A 13,102-nucleotide genomic window follows, 5' to 3' on the forward strand; every position below is an offset into this window, starting at 1 on the left:
TCCAGGGCAGGAGGAGCCTTTCCCCTGTTTTTATGCCTCATCTTTGTTCTCTCCTTCACAAACAGAGTTTGAAGGTGATTCTAACTTGTTCAGGGAGACCTCTGACTCCAGGTGGGATTGGAGAAAGCCTAGGCAGTTGGGCAGACCCTGGGTGGGTGGCAGCTTGAGGCAGCTGTGCCCTCAACCGGCCTCAACCTACCATGTTCAGGAAATAGAAGGGAAGGAACACCTCCATGTGACTTCTGGGTCCCTGTCTTCTCTCTTACTCTTTCCCCCTGATGGCAGGCTCGGATCAGCTGGTCTTCCTCATCTCACCTCATTACTTTCCTAACCTGTCCTTGTTCCTCCTGCTATACAGACTCTCTCAGGTGCTCACCAATCCTTCCAGTTCTGTCTTTGGACTCCATAGCACCAGATTATCTGGGTTCAAGTGCCAGTTTCAACATAGGCTGGTGACTTTGACAAGCTCGTGACCTCTTGGAACCTCTGGTTCTTTACCTGTAAAGTGGGGTAATAATGGAAGCCATCACGCTGTCTTGTTAAGAGAATTCTGAGGACCTCCCCAGTGGCGGTGGCGCAAGGGGCTAAGCACAGCACTGTGAAGCAGTCCGCAGCCTCTGCAGCACAAATTCCATCCCCCAGCCAGCCAGGGAGCTACCCGCATGGCACAGCAGACCTCTCCTGTCTCGCCCACTGTTCCCCTCAGCAGTGTATTTCAGTAGATCCGCATGTTCTGCTCCCCACTCTGTCTCTGATGGGTCCTCCCACCCCCCCCCCCACATATATCCTGTATGCATAGGATATCCCAGTTCTTGTATGCATAAATAAATAAATCTTAAAAAAAAAAAAGAGAGAGAGAGAATCCTGAAACCAGTGCTGGCCCAGTATGCTCAAATTTTGCATAAAAGCAACTATTATCATTGTTATTTGATGGCAGCTCTGTAGGGGCAGCAGAATGTCAGGGACATGGTGACACTCAACATCATGCAGATCATGCTCGAATCCAGTCAGTGCCTTCCCACTGACCTTGAAACAAATCTAAATGCTCTCCCACAGTCTGTAAGGCCCTATGTGATCTAATCGGGGGTCACTTCTTCCACCTTATCTCATACCCCTCGCCTCCTTGCTCTTTGTTTTCCATCTGCACTCTTTTCTGTTTCTCAGTAATGCCAGGCTCTTTGTCACCTCTAGGGCTCTGCATGTCCCTCTTCCTCTGCCTAAACCACTCTGCCCCCAGACCCTTTCCCTCCTCATGTCAAATGCTATCTTCTCTTACCTTTTCAGGTTAAAATTGCTCCCTCCCCCAGAGACTATCTCATAACACTGTTTCATTTTCTTCATCACACTTACTGTTATCAGAAATTACCTTGTTTCCTTGTTTATCCTCTGTCTCCTCCTAAAACATAAGCTTCAGAAGGCAGAGAGCTTATCAGGGGTGTCCTCCTCTGCATACTTAGATTTAGAATGATGCCTACGGTATAGTAGGTGTTCAATAAATATTTGGTGAGTGGATGAATGAACAAAGGCTGCCAAGACTGTAGGACAAAGTTGAGTGGGCCCTCCCTGGGGATGCTCCAGACCTGTGTGGGGCGTGGGAGGTAGTTGCTGGAAACTTTTTGTACTGTTCACTAGGATTCTCCTGGGTCTCCCAGGCCAGATTGGATTTTGAAGCTAGGCCCCTGAGCCTGAGCAGCTTTGTAACTAAAGTTGAGAATACAGGTGATTAGCAACCAGCACCATAATCACCTACCAATCAGGGTATGGGGACAGTGTCCTGGAGGGCCCCATCTGGAACAGGTGGGGCCCTCCAGCACCCTTTAGTAGCTGGATCATAGGAAGGCTGTGGTAGGGGCTGCACTGTGGGTGAGTATCTGTTTAGCAGCAGGAGCAGAAGTATTGCAGTGTTCTAATCACCAGTGCCTCAGTCACATGGGTGATGTGGGTAAGCTTGAAAAGACCAGGATGGTGTGGTTTCAGAACCCGAATTCCAAAGCAGCTAAGCTGCTGGTTGTGTTTTTGTGGCTATCTAGGTTACTGATCCTCCCTTTCCTGCCCCCCACCCTCCCCCTCCCACCAAGCACACATACTTCTACAAATCAGGTGAAAGGAGCAGAGGGCCCAAGGTTGAGAGTTAATCAGAGGCAGGGTGGGAACCTCAAGGTAGCTGATAAGAACTCACATGTCTGTCTGAGACAGGGCAGGAAAGTCATATTTTAGCTCCTGCAAGCCTTAGAGCCTTTCTTGGTCAAGGATGGGGTGTATTCAGTCATATTTCCCTTGCCCTTCCCGCAGTTGCTGATCTCAATTCCCAGGGTCTCAGGGGTGGGTTCCAGCAAGTCCCCTCTAGCTGGCAGGTCAGGCCCAGGCAGGTGAGGACACGTTGGGAGACACCCTTGTTGACAGGTGGTGGGCGAACTTTCCTTTGCTGCCACCTCCAGCATTCTCCCCATTGCCACCCCCAATTCTCCACACCCCCCAAGGATTCCCTGGAAGCTGAAGTGACTCAGGGATTCCAAAACTAGTCACCCCAGGAGGAAACCCCTCTGGAAAATGTTTCTCATCACAGGGAGTCACCCTAAGGAATCCCAGAGAACTGCTATTGAGATAAGAGCAGAGCCTGGCGGGGGCGGTGACGGGGAACCCGGGAGGGTGGCTGAGGTGTGTGGCTCAAGATACAGGTTACTGGTTCAGGCCTGCTTGGCACAGGGTGGATAAGGCCAATCCTTTGGATGCCTATGTGCTTGGAGGGCACCTTCCCTCTGCTTTTCAGGAGTTTCCTCAAAGGAGGTCCTAGTACAGAAGCAGGGTGACAACCAGAAGCCACTCCTGAAAGACCCTGTCCTGGAAAACCCAGTCTGGGTCCCCAGCAGCATCAGCAAGTGAAAAAAATAGCCTGGATCTCTTCCAGCTCTTTCTAGCACCACCTCCTTGGGGGGTGCTCGGAGCCAAGATCAAGAGATATGGCCAAAGTCATTCTTCAGTTCTGCTCCCTGGACCCTGAGGCTCTGATAGTTTAGCGAGATACCCATAAGGATCCAGTTCTTCTACAAGAGCACTAACATCATTTCTGGGCTTGGGGGTTTCTCAGGAACACTACAAGCCACTACAGGGGACACGTGCCAGAGCAAAGGCTGGGGAAAAGGAAGCTAGAGCAATGGATCCCAGCCAACAGGGCTAATATCTAACTAAGTGGGCAGGAATGCCCTGTGACCTGGGGCTGGTTCAGATGAGACCTGTCCCAGTCTAGTAAGAAAGCATTTACTGCAGGAGCTTCCCTTCCATTTGCAGACAAGCTGACTCTGTGCCAGGTGCTTAGATTCGAGTTGGTCAGGGCTAGAGTGGAAAACCAGATCTGCTGCTTCCTGGGGTATATAACTATTTTCTTTGGGTCTTAGTTTCCTATCTGTAACATGGGGATGTCAGTTTCATTCTCACAATTTTATTGTAAGGATGAAATGAACTGACCCATGTTGTAGGACTTGATACCATCATGGCATCCGATGCACAGGAGCTGAGATTATCAATGTCTGGAAGGGTGTCTGGGAGCAAAGGTGCAGAGAGTGGGCTGGGGGAACGCGGCCTTCTCTTCCTGGTCTCAGTGCTCCTCCTGAGTGTCGCTGTTCTCCCAGCCACTACATATTCTCCTCATCCCTGCCCATCACTCCCCCTTGTCATCCATGGCCAGTTCCAGGCTGCCCACACTCACCAGAGCAGCTTCTCCCATTTCTCCAGAATGCCCCCTCATCTCCTCACTCCTCAGCTTTGGGGCTGCTTTGTCCTAAAGCATTTGAGGGATTCCTCCTCACTCTGCAGTTCAAGTTATTCCTTGTTCTCCTTGTTTATTTCCGGAGTCCTTGGTTACCAAAGGTATATTTTCTAAGGGAAAACACATGCAAATCTGAAACACATAATGCTAAGAGACATTTGTGTTCGTGTTGTGGTGGGGAATTGTGGGTGTGGAGGATGAGGGGGATTGATGGGCAGAGATGAAGAGAAAACATGTTGGGGGGAAGTAGGCTCTGGCCCCCCAGAGCCCCCCAGAGACCCTAGGTGGGGTAGCCCCCTGCTGAGCTGTGTCTTTAGGGTCAAGCCCAGCTTAGGGTGCCTTTCTGGAGCTCACATAACTCCTCCTGGCTAATAGTTTCCATGGACGTGGGGGCGCTGAGGCTGGATGGGCTCACCCCATGCCCTGAGAGTGGCCGCTCCCCCTGTTATGGCCCTTGTCCCCAGTGTCCTGTGAGTGGGGGTGTCGGCAGGCTGATCCTGGAACTGGGGCTCAATCGGGTCTTAGGTGGGGCTGTCACCATACCCCCCTCTTTCTGGTCTCACCTTCTTGTTTGTGCTATGCAGTCTCCTCCACCTGCTTCCATCAGACCCTGTGCCTCCAGTCATCAAACTTACGGGGTCAGGGCCTTTTTGGCAATCCTGATGGGTTAGGCCGATATCCCCAGCCCTGGGGATGTCAAGGAAACTGCCCCTGAAAAGGGAGGGAAGTTAGAGAATGGCCAATGGACAAAGTAGAGAAGTCTTAGATGACAGGGGTGTCATTAAAGGGAAGGGAGAGGCCAGAGAGCAGCATGGTTGAGGGTCAAAGGTGATAAAGGGAAAGGGAAATGTTCACTGAGGTGACTGATAAGGAGGCGGGAATAGAGGAGACAAGATCCTGGGTGGGAGCAGCAGAGATCCTGGAAAGGAGGCCTCTTTAAAGAGACCAGATGATGTTCCTTAATTTTGGGTACCAAACCAAGCAGGGAAATTCCCATAATGCCCATTATCAAAGGCTAGCAGGACAGAATACTAATATTATTCTGACCCCACGCCCGGAAAAGTGTCAATGACAAAGTTTACCCAATAAGCCATCTGCCTGACCAGGATGTTAATCACAACTTCCATGAGTATAGCGTTTTAAGAACATTTGGAAAGACTCAGGTTTTTTTGGGGGTTTGTTTTGTTTTGTTTTAATCTCAGGCCACTCCCTTAAAGGTAGTGGAAATAAATTTGAATAAACAAAACATCTTTCTGAAAATAAAACCAGGACTCCTAAACTGCTCTAGTCAGCCTGCTCCACAAGGCCCTGCCTCCTGTCAGCCAGTGCAGCACCTCCCTGGCAAGCAGTAGCCAACATGTACCAGGTAAGTGTGGAGAGACCTGGGCCAGTGTTGCTGAGCTGGAAGGGAGCAGGCATGTTGCTGAGGATGGAGGGAGGTCAGGCTCCCAGGTTTGGTCCTGGAGGCCAAGCGGAGGTAGAAACCAGGATCTCAGAAGCAGCTGGGTGAGGGGGCATGGAGTAGGTGAGAGCAGGTTTCTCACTGGTCTTTTCCCACAGGTGATTACATTCTTGGCAATGGTTGTGGGGACCCACACCATCAGTTTGCGGCTGCAGAGGGACTGTACTCATTGGCCCAGCTGCTGTCACGGCCAAAGCAAAGGACATGACCCTAAGGAGGAATGGCTGAAGTGGAACTCCGTGCTCGTGTCTCCGCCAGAGGCGGCCAGCCTCACCCACAACAGTGAATCCTGCAGGGCCAGTGAAGACGGACCCCTCAGCAGCAGGTCCATCTCCCCCTGGAGATATGTGTGAGTTGGCTGACCCTGTCCTCTCTCCAGGGCCTCCCTGTGTCAGTCAGAGTGTGTGCCAAGGGCCAGGGGAGTCCACCCCATTCCAGCCTGCCTGGCTTTTTTTTTTTTTTTTTAAAGATTTATTTATTCATTTACACAAGAACCGGGGTACAGGCCAGATGAGGGTGAGAGAATTCACCAGAGACAGAGCAGGGAACAGAACAGGCAGACTGAAGATAAATACACTGCTGAGGGGAACAGCGGGTGCTACAGGAGAGATCTGCCGGCGCCGTGTGGGACCCTCGCTGGCCAGCCAGGATCAAACCGGTGCTCCAGAGGCTGCGGACAGCTTCACAGCACGGTGCTCAACTGCCTGCTCCACCAGGGGAGGCCCCTGCCTGGCTTTTTATCTTAGGGAAGACTTATAAATTTGGGCGTGAGGCAAGGCCTAGCTCTGATTTTTTCTGGGTGGTCTTGTGCCCATTACTCAAGGTTTCAAAGCTCTCTCTCTTTTTTCAATCTGCAAAATGAGATGCTACCCCATAGGCTTTTGTGCATTTGAAATAATGTATATAAAATCTGTACTTAGTACAGAAAATGTAGATTCTCTCCTTTTCATCTTTATTTTTTTAAATTGTGCTAACAGCCACATTTTCAGAAGAAAATGTGAGGGAATCATTATGTTACAGGCACAAAATGCTGCTTCCCTGGGCCATGCATGAGTTATAACTATGCCATGAGAGGGAGACTTTCAACTTTGGGTCCACTGGAAGTCCGGTTTTGATTGTGAACAGACATAATTATTCTGTGTGCTGCACAAATATAATTCTCTATTTGTGTCCTGATGTGAAAAAATAGTAGGAAGCTCTGAAATTGGGACAGTAAAGCAAAGAATTAAATATGCCTTAGGATCCCAAGCACATTTCTCCTTGTGTCTTACGACCTTACTGATACCTCTTTTCATATTCTCCCTAAGTCTAGTTCTGCTTTAGCCTTGGCTTTAGGGCTGGATGTGGAAGTTCAGTTGGTATGGAGGGGTCAGCTTTGATTGAGACTAGATCCAGGGTGGAGATTTGGGGTAATTGTGCTTTGAAGTGATCTCAGAAGGCTGGCTGGGTGCTCGGTTAAATCAACCTTTGGGGAGACTGAGTGCCAGATGGCTCACTCAGGCTGGGGTCCAGGCTCCTCACTGGGAGACTGTGAACTCCTGATAACCACTGCATTGGTCTTCCCCAAAGTGTGTTCTTTGCAACACTAGTCCCAAGAGCTGCTCTTTAGCAAAAAGTCATGATGTCAAGTAAGTTTGAGAAAAGCTACTCCAGCCCTTAGAGACTCAGCATGTGCTCAACATATTAAAGTCTGCAAGAAGTCCTTAGAAAAGAAACCGTTCAACTCAGCATTTCCCAAACTTGTTTGGTCACAGACCCATTTTCTTGCAGGATATTTTTTAGGGAACTCACTTTAGGAAATGCTGCACTAACTGAGACCCAAGGCCTATCTGGGGAATGGTCTTACACCTAGTGGCTGTTTCCCACCTGGCTTCTGAAGTCCCAGACCTTCAAAACATCTGCTTTTCCATAATTTTTCAAGTATTTTTTTGATCATGAAATCCTTTCAGAATAAGTGAATAGTCCTACCATGCACTTTTATGTGTGTGTATAATATATGCACAGACAGTATTTGGAAAAGGTCCGGGGAGTGATCAACCAGATCTAACAGTTATAAAACAATTATTAAAACAGTAGCAATTATAAAAAGAAATCTCAGGTCAGGGATCAGCGTCTGGTCAGGTCGATGCAGAGCTGGTCTGGTGGAGGCTCACACAGGAGCCTGCTTCCCTCTACCTGCCCCTAAGGGTCCTGGGACCAGTGGGAAAGTCACTCTTTTCATCCCTGACCCTCGCTTACGTGGGTGGGTGGGTGGAACGAATAAATCCCAGAGAGGAGGGATGACTTGTTCAAAGTCACACAGCAAATAGGTGCCAGAGCTGGGAGAAGTCATTGCCACCCTTTGCCCCCACTCCCCCCCTCCCCCGACCATCCCTCCACCCAAAATGGTATCATTTCCTTCCTCTGACCATTCCCCCCAGGGTTAGGCCCTCCTTGCTTTTAGACTGTCCCCGTCTGCTCAGCCAGCCTCTGTCCGTGTCCTGACCTGTGCCGCCCCCACAGGTTGGACAGGGACTTGAACCGGCTCCCCCAGGACCTGTACCAAGCCCATTGCCTGTGCAAGCACTGCGTCAGCCTACGGACGGGCTCCCACATGGACCCCCTGGGCAACTCGGTGCAGCTCTACCACAACCAGACCGTCTTCTACCGGCAACCCTGCCCCGGACAGCAGGGGGCCCGCAATGGCTACTGCCTGGAACCCAAGCTCTACCCTGTCTCCTTGGCTTGTGTGTGCGTGCGGCCTCAGATGGTGGCCTAGTCGTGCCCGTACACGCCTGGTCCTGGTCAGAGCAGAGCTGAGCCACGACGCCCACATGCTCAACCTTCCAGGGCACCACCGTGAGCAGCAGGATCCTGGGGACAGGAATGGGGACTTCGGGGAATGGCACTTTGCACTTTTCGGAGTGGATGGGAGATGCAGGAGGAAGCGAAGGGCGCAGCAGGGCCCGTGGCACTGGCAGCAGGGTCCTGGCTTCTCCTCTGACCATCTCTGGGGCCACCACGCCTGTCTATTCGTTGTCTCCTGTCCCAGCCGCCCGGCCCGGCACAGGCACTTTCTTGATATTTTCCCCTTTGCCAGTGGAAAGCCCCGCATTTCATTACTCATTTATTCACTCATTCACCAAATACTAGGTGAGCCCTACTTTGCACACATCCTGGCGTAGTTGCTAGTTTTTTGATATGGGTAATGAGGAAAAAGCTGTTAATGAACATGGAGAGACTTACCCAAATAAATAATCTATATTTAAAAGTGGCCTAATTTCTCTTTGGTACCCCTGACCGCCTTGTGCTCCCAAACCCGGCCCCTTCTCCTCACCGTCAGCCCTCAACTCCTGTCCTCTTCCTCTGGCCTCTGGGGTTGCTGCTGCGGCCCCATCCCTCCCCTTCTCCAGCTCCCTGGCCCACCCCTGAACACCAGGGTGGGGGACAGGCTGCCCTCCTGGCATGTTGGAGAGACAGAGGCCCATTGAGGCACCACAGCGGGCACACAGCACCCCCTTGTCCCCCCAACAATCTGCCTTTGTCCTCAGTCTTGGCTGCTACAGTTTCATCCTGGGGGTGCTGCCTGGGCTGGGCTCCAGCTCTCGCCCTCCCTAAAAGCAAAAGGGAGAAAGGACGGGCCAAAGAAGAAGGTTAAGGTTAGGGGACGAGGAAATAAACTTCTTCAAGCTTAGGTCCTGGGGGGGACTCCTAGTGCAGGCCTCCCTTGGCTCACCTCCCAGCTCCGCCCCATTTCTCTGAGAACCTCCTTCTCTACCCCCTCCCCTGTCCCCTCGGGTTGACCACTCCTCCTGGCCCGCCCTCCCCTCCCCTCGTGCCTCCTAGGGGGCTGGTGCAGCACCGGCAGGGGCACTCTGGACAGCTGGGTGAAGGCCCATCCGGGCCAGCCTCCCACTGCAGCTGCCTTCTCGGGGCAGGCCTTCCTGCTTCACTTTCAGGTTTCTCCAAGTGCTTTCCTGCTCCTGTCTACTTCCCCATTCCGCCAGCTTTCCATCTTCTGCCTTCCCTTCCTGGGCTGGTAGCAGTGGGGTCCTGTGCCTGGTGGCCCCTCGGAGATGTTTAGTGCTTGGGATCGCCGGGACCCACCCCCTGAAGAGGGGGCTCCTGCAGGGCTCCAGGGCTTCACCGTGGACAAGACCTTCCTTTCTTCCCTCAAAGGCATCCTGCTGGAAACCGAGCTGGTAACAGCCGCCTCCCCAACCCGGGTCTCCTCTCCCAGTGTGACCCGGCCTCCCCACCCCCGGGGCTCCTCCCTTAGCAGCCTTCCTTCCCAGGCTTTCTGGACACCCCTCCTGCCCCAACTGATCCTTCCTCAGCTCCTACCCTGCCATCTTGCTGTCTCTCCATCTGGAAGCAGTTCCAGTAGGTTTTGGTTGCAGTAGGAAGGACAGTTTCCTGGGACATGTAGGGCATGGACACAAGCACGGGACAGGGACATCCCTGATCTCTAAGATGGCCACTTCTTGGCATGGCCAGGAAATTCAGCTATCAAAAATGGCAGACTTCCTGCAGCCTCACTTTACACTTTATCTGCTATCTTCTCCCAGGGAACTTCTGTTGGCAGGAAAGGATCTTCCCCAGTCACGTAACGAGAGCCTAGAGTGAACCCATCTTCTGTGTATGTGCCACCCCCCAGGGCATAGCAGAAGGGACCCCCAGAGTCCATCCATCGTGGACCACCTTCTCTCTAAATCTTGCTTCTCATTGTGGAAAACAAGGTTCTGGTCATTGCTAGAGGACTTTTGGGGTTGGGGAAAGCATTACAGGGCGGGGTGCCTCCTGGGGGGCAGGGCTGCTGTGGGCACCACTCCAGGGGCTGGCCTTCACTGTGCTCTGTGCTCCAGTGAGACCCTGCTCTTGTGGGTTACCCAGGTGGTGCCCCTGGAGTTGTGCGGTTTGGTCAAACTGTAGGGGTCACTGAGATGCCAGGGCAGGGGAACCTGGTCATTCCCAAATCAAAAGATACAAATCTAAGGAGCTGGCAGTGGTGGGAGGTTGGCACTGCCCACCATGGGGGCGCTCCCAAGGTGGGGGAAGCAAAGAGCTGGCCATGCCTGTGTCCCCTTCCTGAAAAGTTCTACACGCTCTGTCTTGCAGGCGCTGACCTTCATCATCTTCATCTGCTTCACGGCCTCCATCTCTGCCTACATGGCTGCGGCGCTGCTTGAGTTCTTCATTATTCTCGCCTTCCTCTTCCTCTACGCCACCCAGTACTACAAGCGCTTCGATCGACTGAACTGGCCCTGTCTGGTGAGGGTCCCTGCCATTCAGTCCCTTTCTTTCCCTCTTAATGCAAAGTTCTCTTTTCCTCTTCTAGCCTCTGTTCTTCCCCGGGGCATAATTATAGAGCGCATCCAGCGCCCACCCCTCAGCCTGGCTCAAAAACCCTTTTGACCCATCTTGATTTCACAGCTCCCAGCTCACTGACAGTGAGGTCACACATCTCTTAGATCTGCTCCGCGCTCATCAAAGTCCCCTCCACCCCAGCACCAGCCCTGGGCCCCTCAGTCACTGAGCCTGGGTCATCCCCACTCCCACCTGAGACCCCTGGCTTCTCCTGGTCCCTTTCATTCACACCTCTCTCTTTCCCGGGCATTGTGTGAGATCTCTCCTCTCTGCTTTATATTGTGCCCCGTGGTATCCTCCTGTAGGGATTCACGGTACCTGAGGGTCCAGCCACTGACTACCTTGGAAAACCTCAGGGAAATGTCCCTGTCTCTGACTTCCCTTTGACCCTGCACCCCTGGCCCTCCAGGACTTCCTCCGCTGTGTCAGTGCCATCATCATCTTCCTGGTGGTCTCCTTTGCTGCTGTGACCTCCCGGGATGGAGCTGCCATTGCCGCTTTTGTGAGTCCGTGCCCACAGAGCTCTCTGGCCTCCCAAGGGCCCCTGGCAGATGGTTGTGTACCTTCTGTGCCTCCCCCCACACCATTTCCCAAAGCTCTTGCTCACACCTTGCCCTGCCCTACCCACCTTCCTTTCCCTTCAATCCAGCGCCCCAGTGGCCTTCATCGTGCTGTCCCCACGTCTCCTCCCACAGGTTTTCGGCATCATCCTGGTGTCCGTCTTTGCCTACGATGCATTCAAGATCTACCGGACTGAGCTGGTGCCCAGCGCCACCCAGGGTGAGTGTCTGTGCTTTAGGGTGAGGGCACACCCCCTCCGCTCCTGCCCCAGTTACCCCATCCTGACATTGCTCTTCCCTGCCTGGCTCCATCTTCACAGGGGACCAGCAGTGACCCCAGGATTACCTAGCTCCCAGGCCTGGTCAGACAAAGGGGTCTGTGGGGTCCAGAGATGACTCCTTTGGATTCACTAGACCCCTGGCCCACCAACCCTGGCCCCAGGTCTACCGAGGTAGAGCCTGGCCTGAGAAGTCACTGGGATGGTCTAAGATCTGGCTCCTCATGAAGCTCCACCCTGGAAGGAGAGTATTATGGACGTGGGGGAGGTAGGAGAAAGCTGGTCATTCCAAATTAAAAGATTCAGATCCTACTGGTGAGCCTTTTTCTTCCCCAGAAATTAGAACATGGAGAGGTTGTCTGGAGCAGAGTTTGCGCAATGAAGTGGGGGGCCAGCCTAAAGAGGCTGAAGATATTCTTCAAGCCAAAACTCCCAGACCACAACTCTGTGTGCACAGCCACTCTGTGTATGCCCAATGGCTGGGCAGTGGAGCCCTGTGTCCCAGAAGGCACAAAGCATGTAAGTGTGAATGCGTGCCCACTGCGGTACCTGCGCACACTGGTTGGCCTGTGGGTTTGAAGTGGAGCATGTGCTTGGGGTGTGTGTGGAGCTCCCCCTCGTGGTGTGGGGAAGACCTGGCCTGAAGGCCTTGGTGGGGATGTCAGCATGTGGCATCAGGTGAAGGGAGAGAGTCCCAAAATGCTGGTGCTGGAAAAGTCCTTAGATATCAGCTGGTCCAGGATCCTCATTCACAAAAGAGAAAACAGGCCCATTGGGGAAGTGACCTCCATGTTGTGGCAGGGCCAGGGCAGGAACTCAGCTCTCCTAACACCTAGACAGGTCTTCCCTGGCCTCGTCGCCAGTTCCCGCTAGCAGGAGGTCCACCTTCTCACTTGGCAGCACTTCAGCAGACATTCCTGAGCATCTCTCCTGTGTGGACCTGTGCTGGGCACCGGGGAGTCACAGGTGAGCCCAGTCCCTGAGCACTCACAGACTGGGGAGGTGACAGGCTAGTGCAGACAGTCATGGCTGTCCAGGATGAATGCTGCTGACAGCTTGGCTCAGGGAGAGTGAGGAGCAGGCAGGGCCACAGCCAGGAGTCAGCCCCACTTGGCCCATGACAGTGCAGCACAGCAAGGATGGGCCTGCCCAGCCCAGCAGAGCCCAGCAGGGCCCAGCTCAGCAGCTTGTCCAGGCTGACTTGCTGTCTCCTCTCTCCTGTGCTTGTTTGTTCCTGCCTTGAACTATCTTCTTTCTTCTCTGGGGTGTTCCTTTCAGACATGGACCCCAGTCCCCATGCCCTAAAGCTGGGAACTCTCGGCTGGTCATCAGCTCCTGTTGGTGATAACCACGAGTGTCTCTTGGTCTGACTTTTCCTTGGCTCCTCACCAGGGCTGGCAGCCTCTCCAGGGCTAGAACCAACTGGATTTTGTGTTTCTCAGCTCCTCGCCCACAGTTTTATGCACAATGCATTCTCAGGACTTGTGATGACCTTGAGGGGGCGGGGGTCAAGACCTCAGAGGAGGAGAAGGGGTTTAGCTCGGGGTCTCTAGGAAGTGAGACGTCAGGTAAAGTGATGAGGAATTGCTCAAGGGAGCCTGCTTGAAGCCCGGTGGGGGCCCAGGGCTTGCTTAGAGCCCTGTCTGAGCAGCTGTGTGATCTGGACAGACTGTCCCTGGTGGGGACAGAA

The 13,102-nt window shown here is 53.1% G+C and overlaps 2 protein-coding genes across 3 annotated transcripts; both read left to right on the top strand.

Moving 5' to 3' along the window:
• Window positions 1-765: 765 nt before the first annotated feature.
• Window positions 766-8,448, top strand: IL25 (interleukin 25). Its single transcript, XM_037503085.2, has 3 exons — window positions 766-5,132; window positions 5,327-5,577; window positions 7,731-8,448. Exons 1-3 carry the CDS (start codon window positions 5,124-5,126, stop codon window positions 7,984-7,986), a joined length of 516 nt encoding a protein of 171 aa, XP_037358982.1. The 5' UTR covers window positions 766-5,123; the 3' UTR covers window positions 7,987-8,448.
• Window positions 8,449-9,062: 614 nt separating this feature from the next.
• CMTM5 (CKLF like MARVEL transmembrane domain containing 5) lies at window positions 9,063-11,716 on the top strand. 2 transcript variants are annotated; one of them, XM_037503086.2, is made up of 5 exons: window positions 9,063-9,409; window positions 10,326-10,478; window positions 10,984-11,076; window positions 11,270-11,354; window positions 11,455-11,716. In XM_037503086.2, the coding sequence occupies exons 1-5, from the start codon at window positions 9,284-9,286 to the stop codon at window positions 11,466-11,468; spliced, it is 471 nt and encodes a 156-aa protein (XP_037358983.1). In that variant the 5' UTR covers window positions 9,063-9,283; the 3' UTR covers window positions 11,469-11,716. The 2 variants fall into 2 exon arrangements, with proteins under 2 accessions (XP_037358983.1, XP_037358984.1); XM_037503087.2 differs by lacking the exon at window positions 10,984-11,076.
• Window positions 11,717-13,102: the final 1,386 nt, after the last annotated feature.

Source organism: Talpa occidentalis, unplaced genomic scaffold, assembly GCF_014898055.3.
Source record: "Talpa occidentalis isolate TD23 unplaced genomic scaffold, MPIMG_talOcc4v2.1 talOcc4.11, whole genome shotgun sequence".
In the NCBI taxonomy this organism is placed as follows: Eukaryota; Metazoa; Chordata; class Mammalia; order Eulipotyphla; family Talpidae; genus Talpa; species Talpa occidentalis.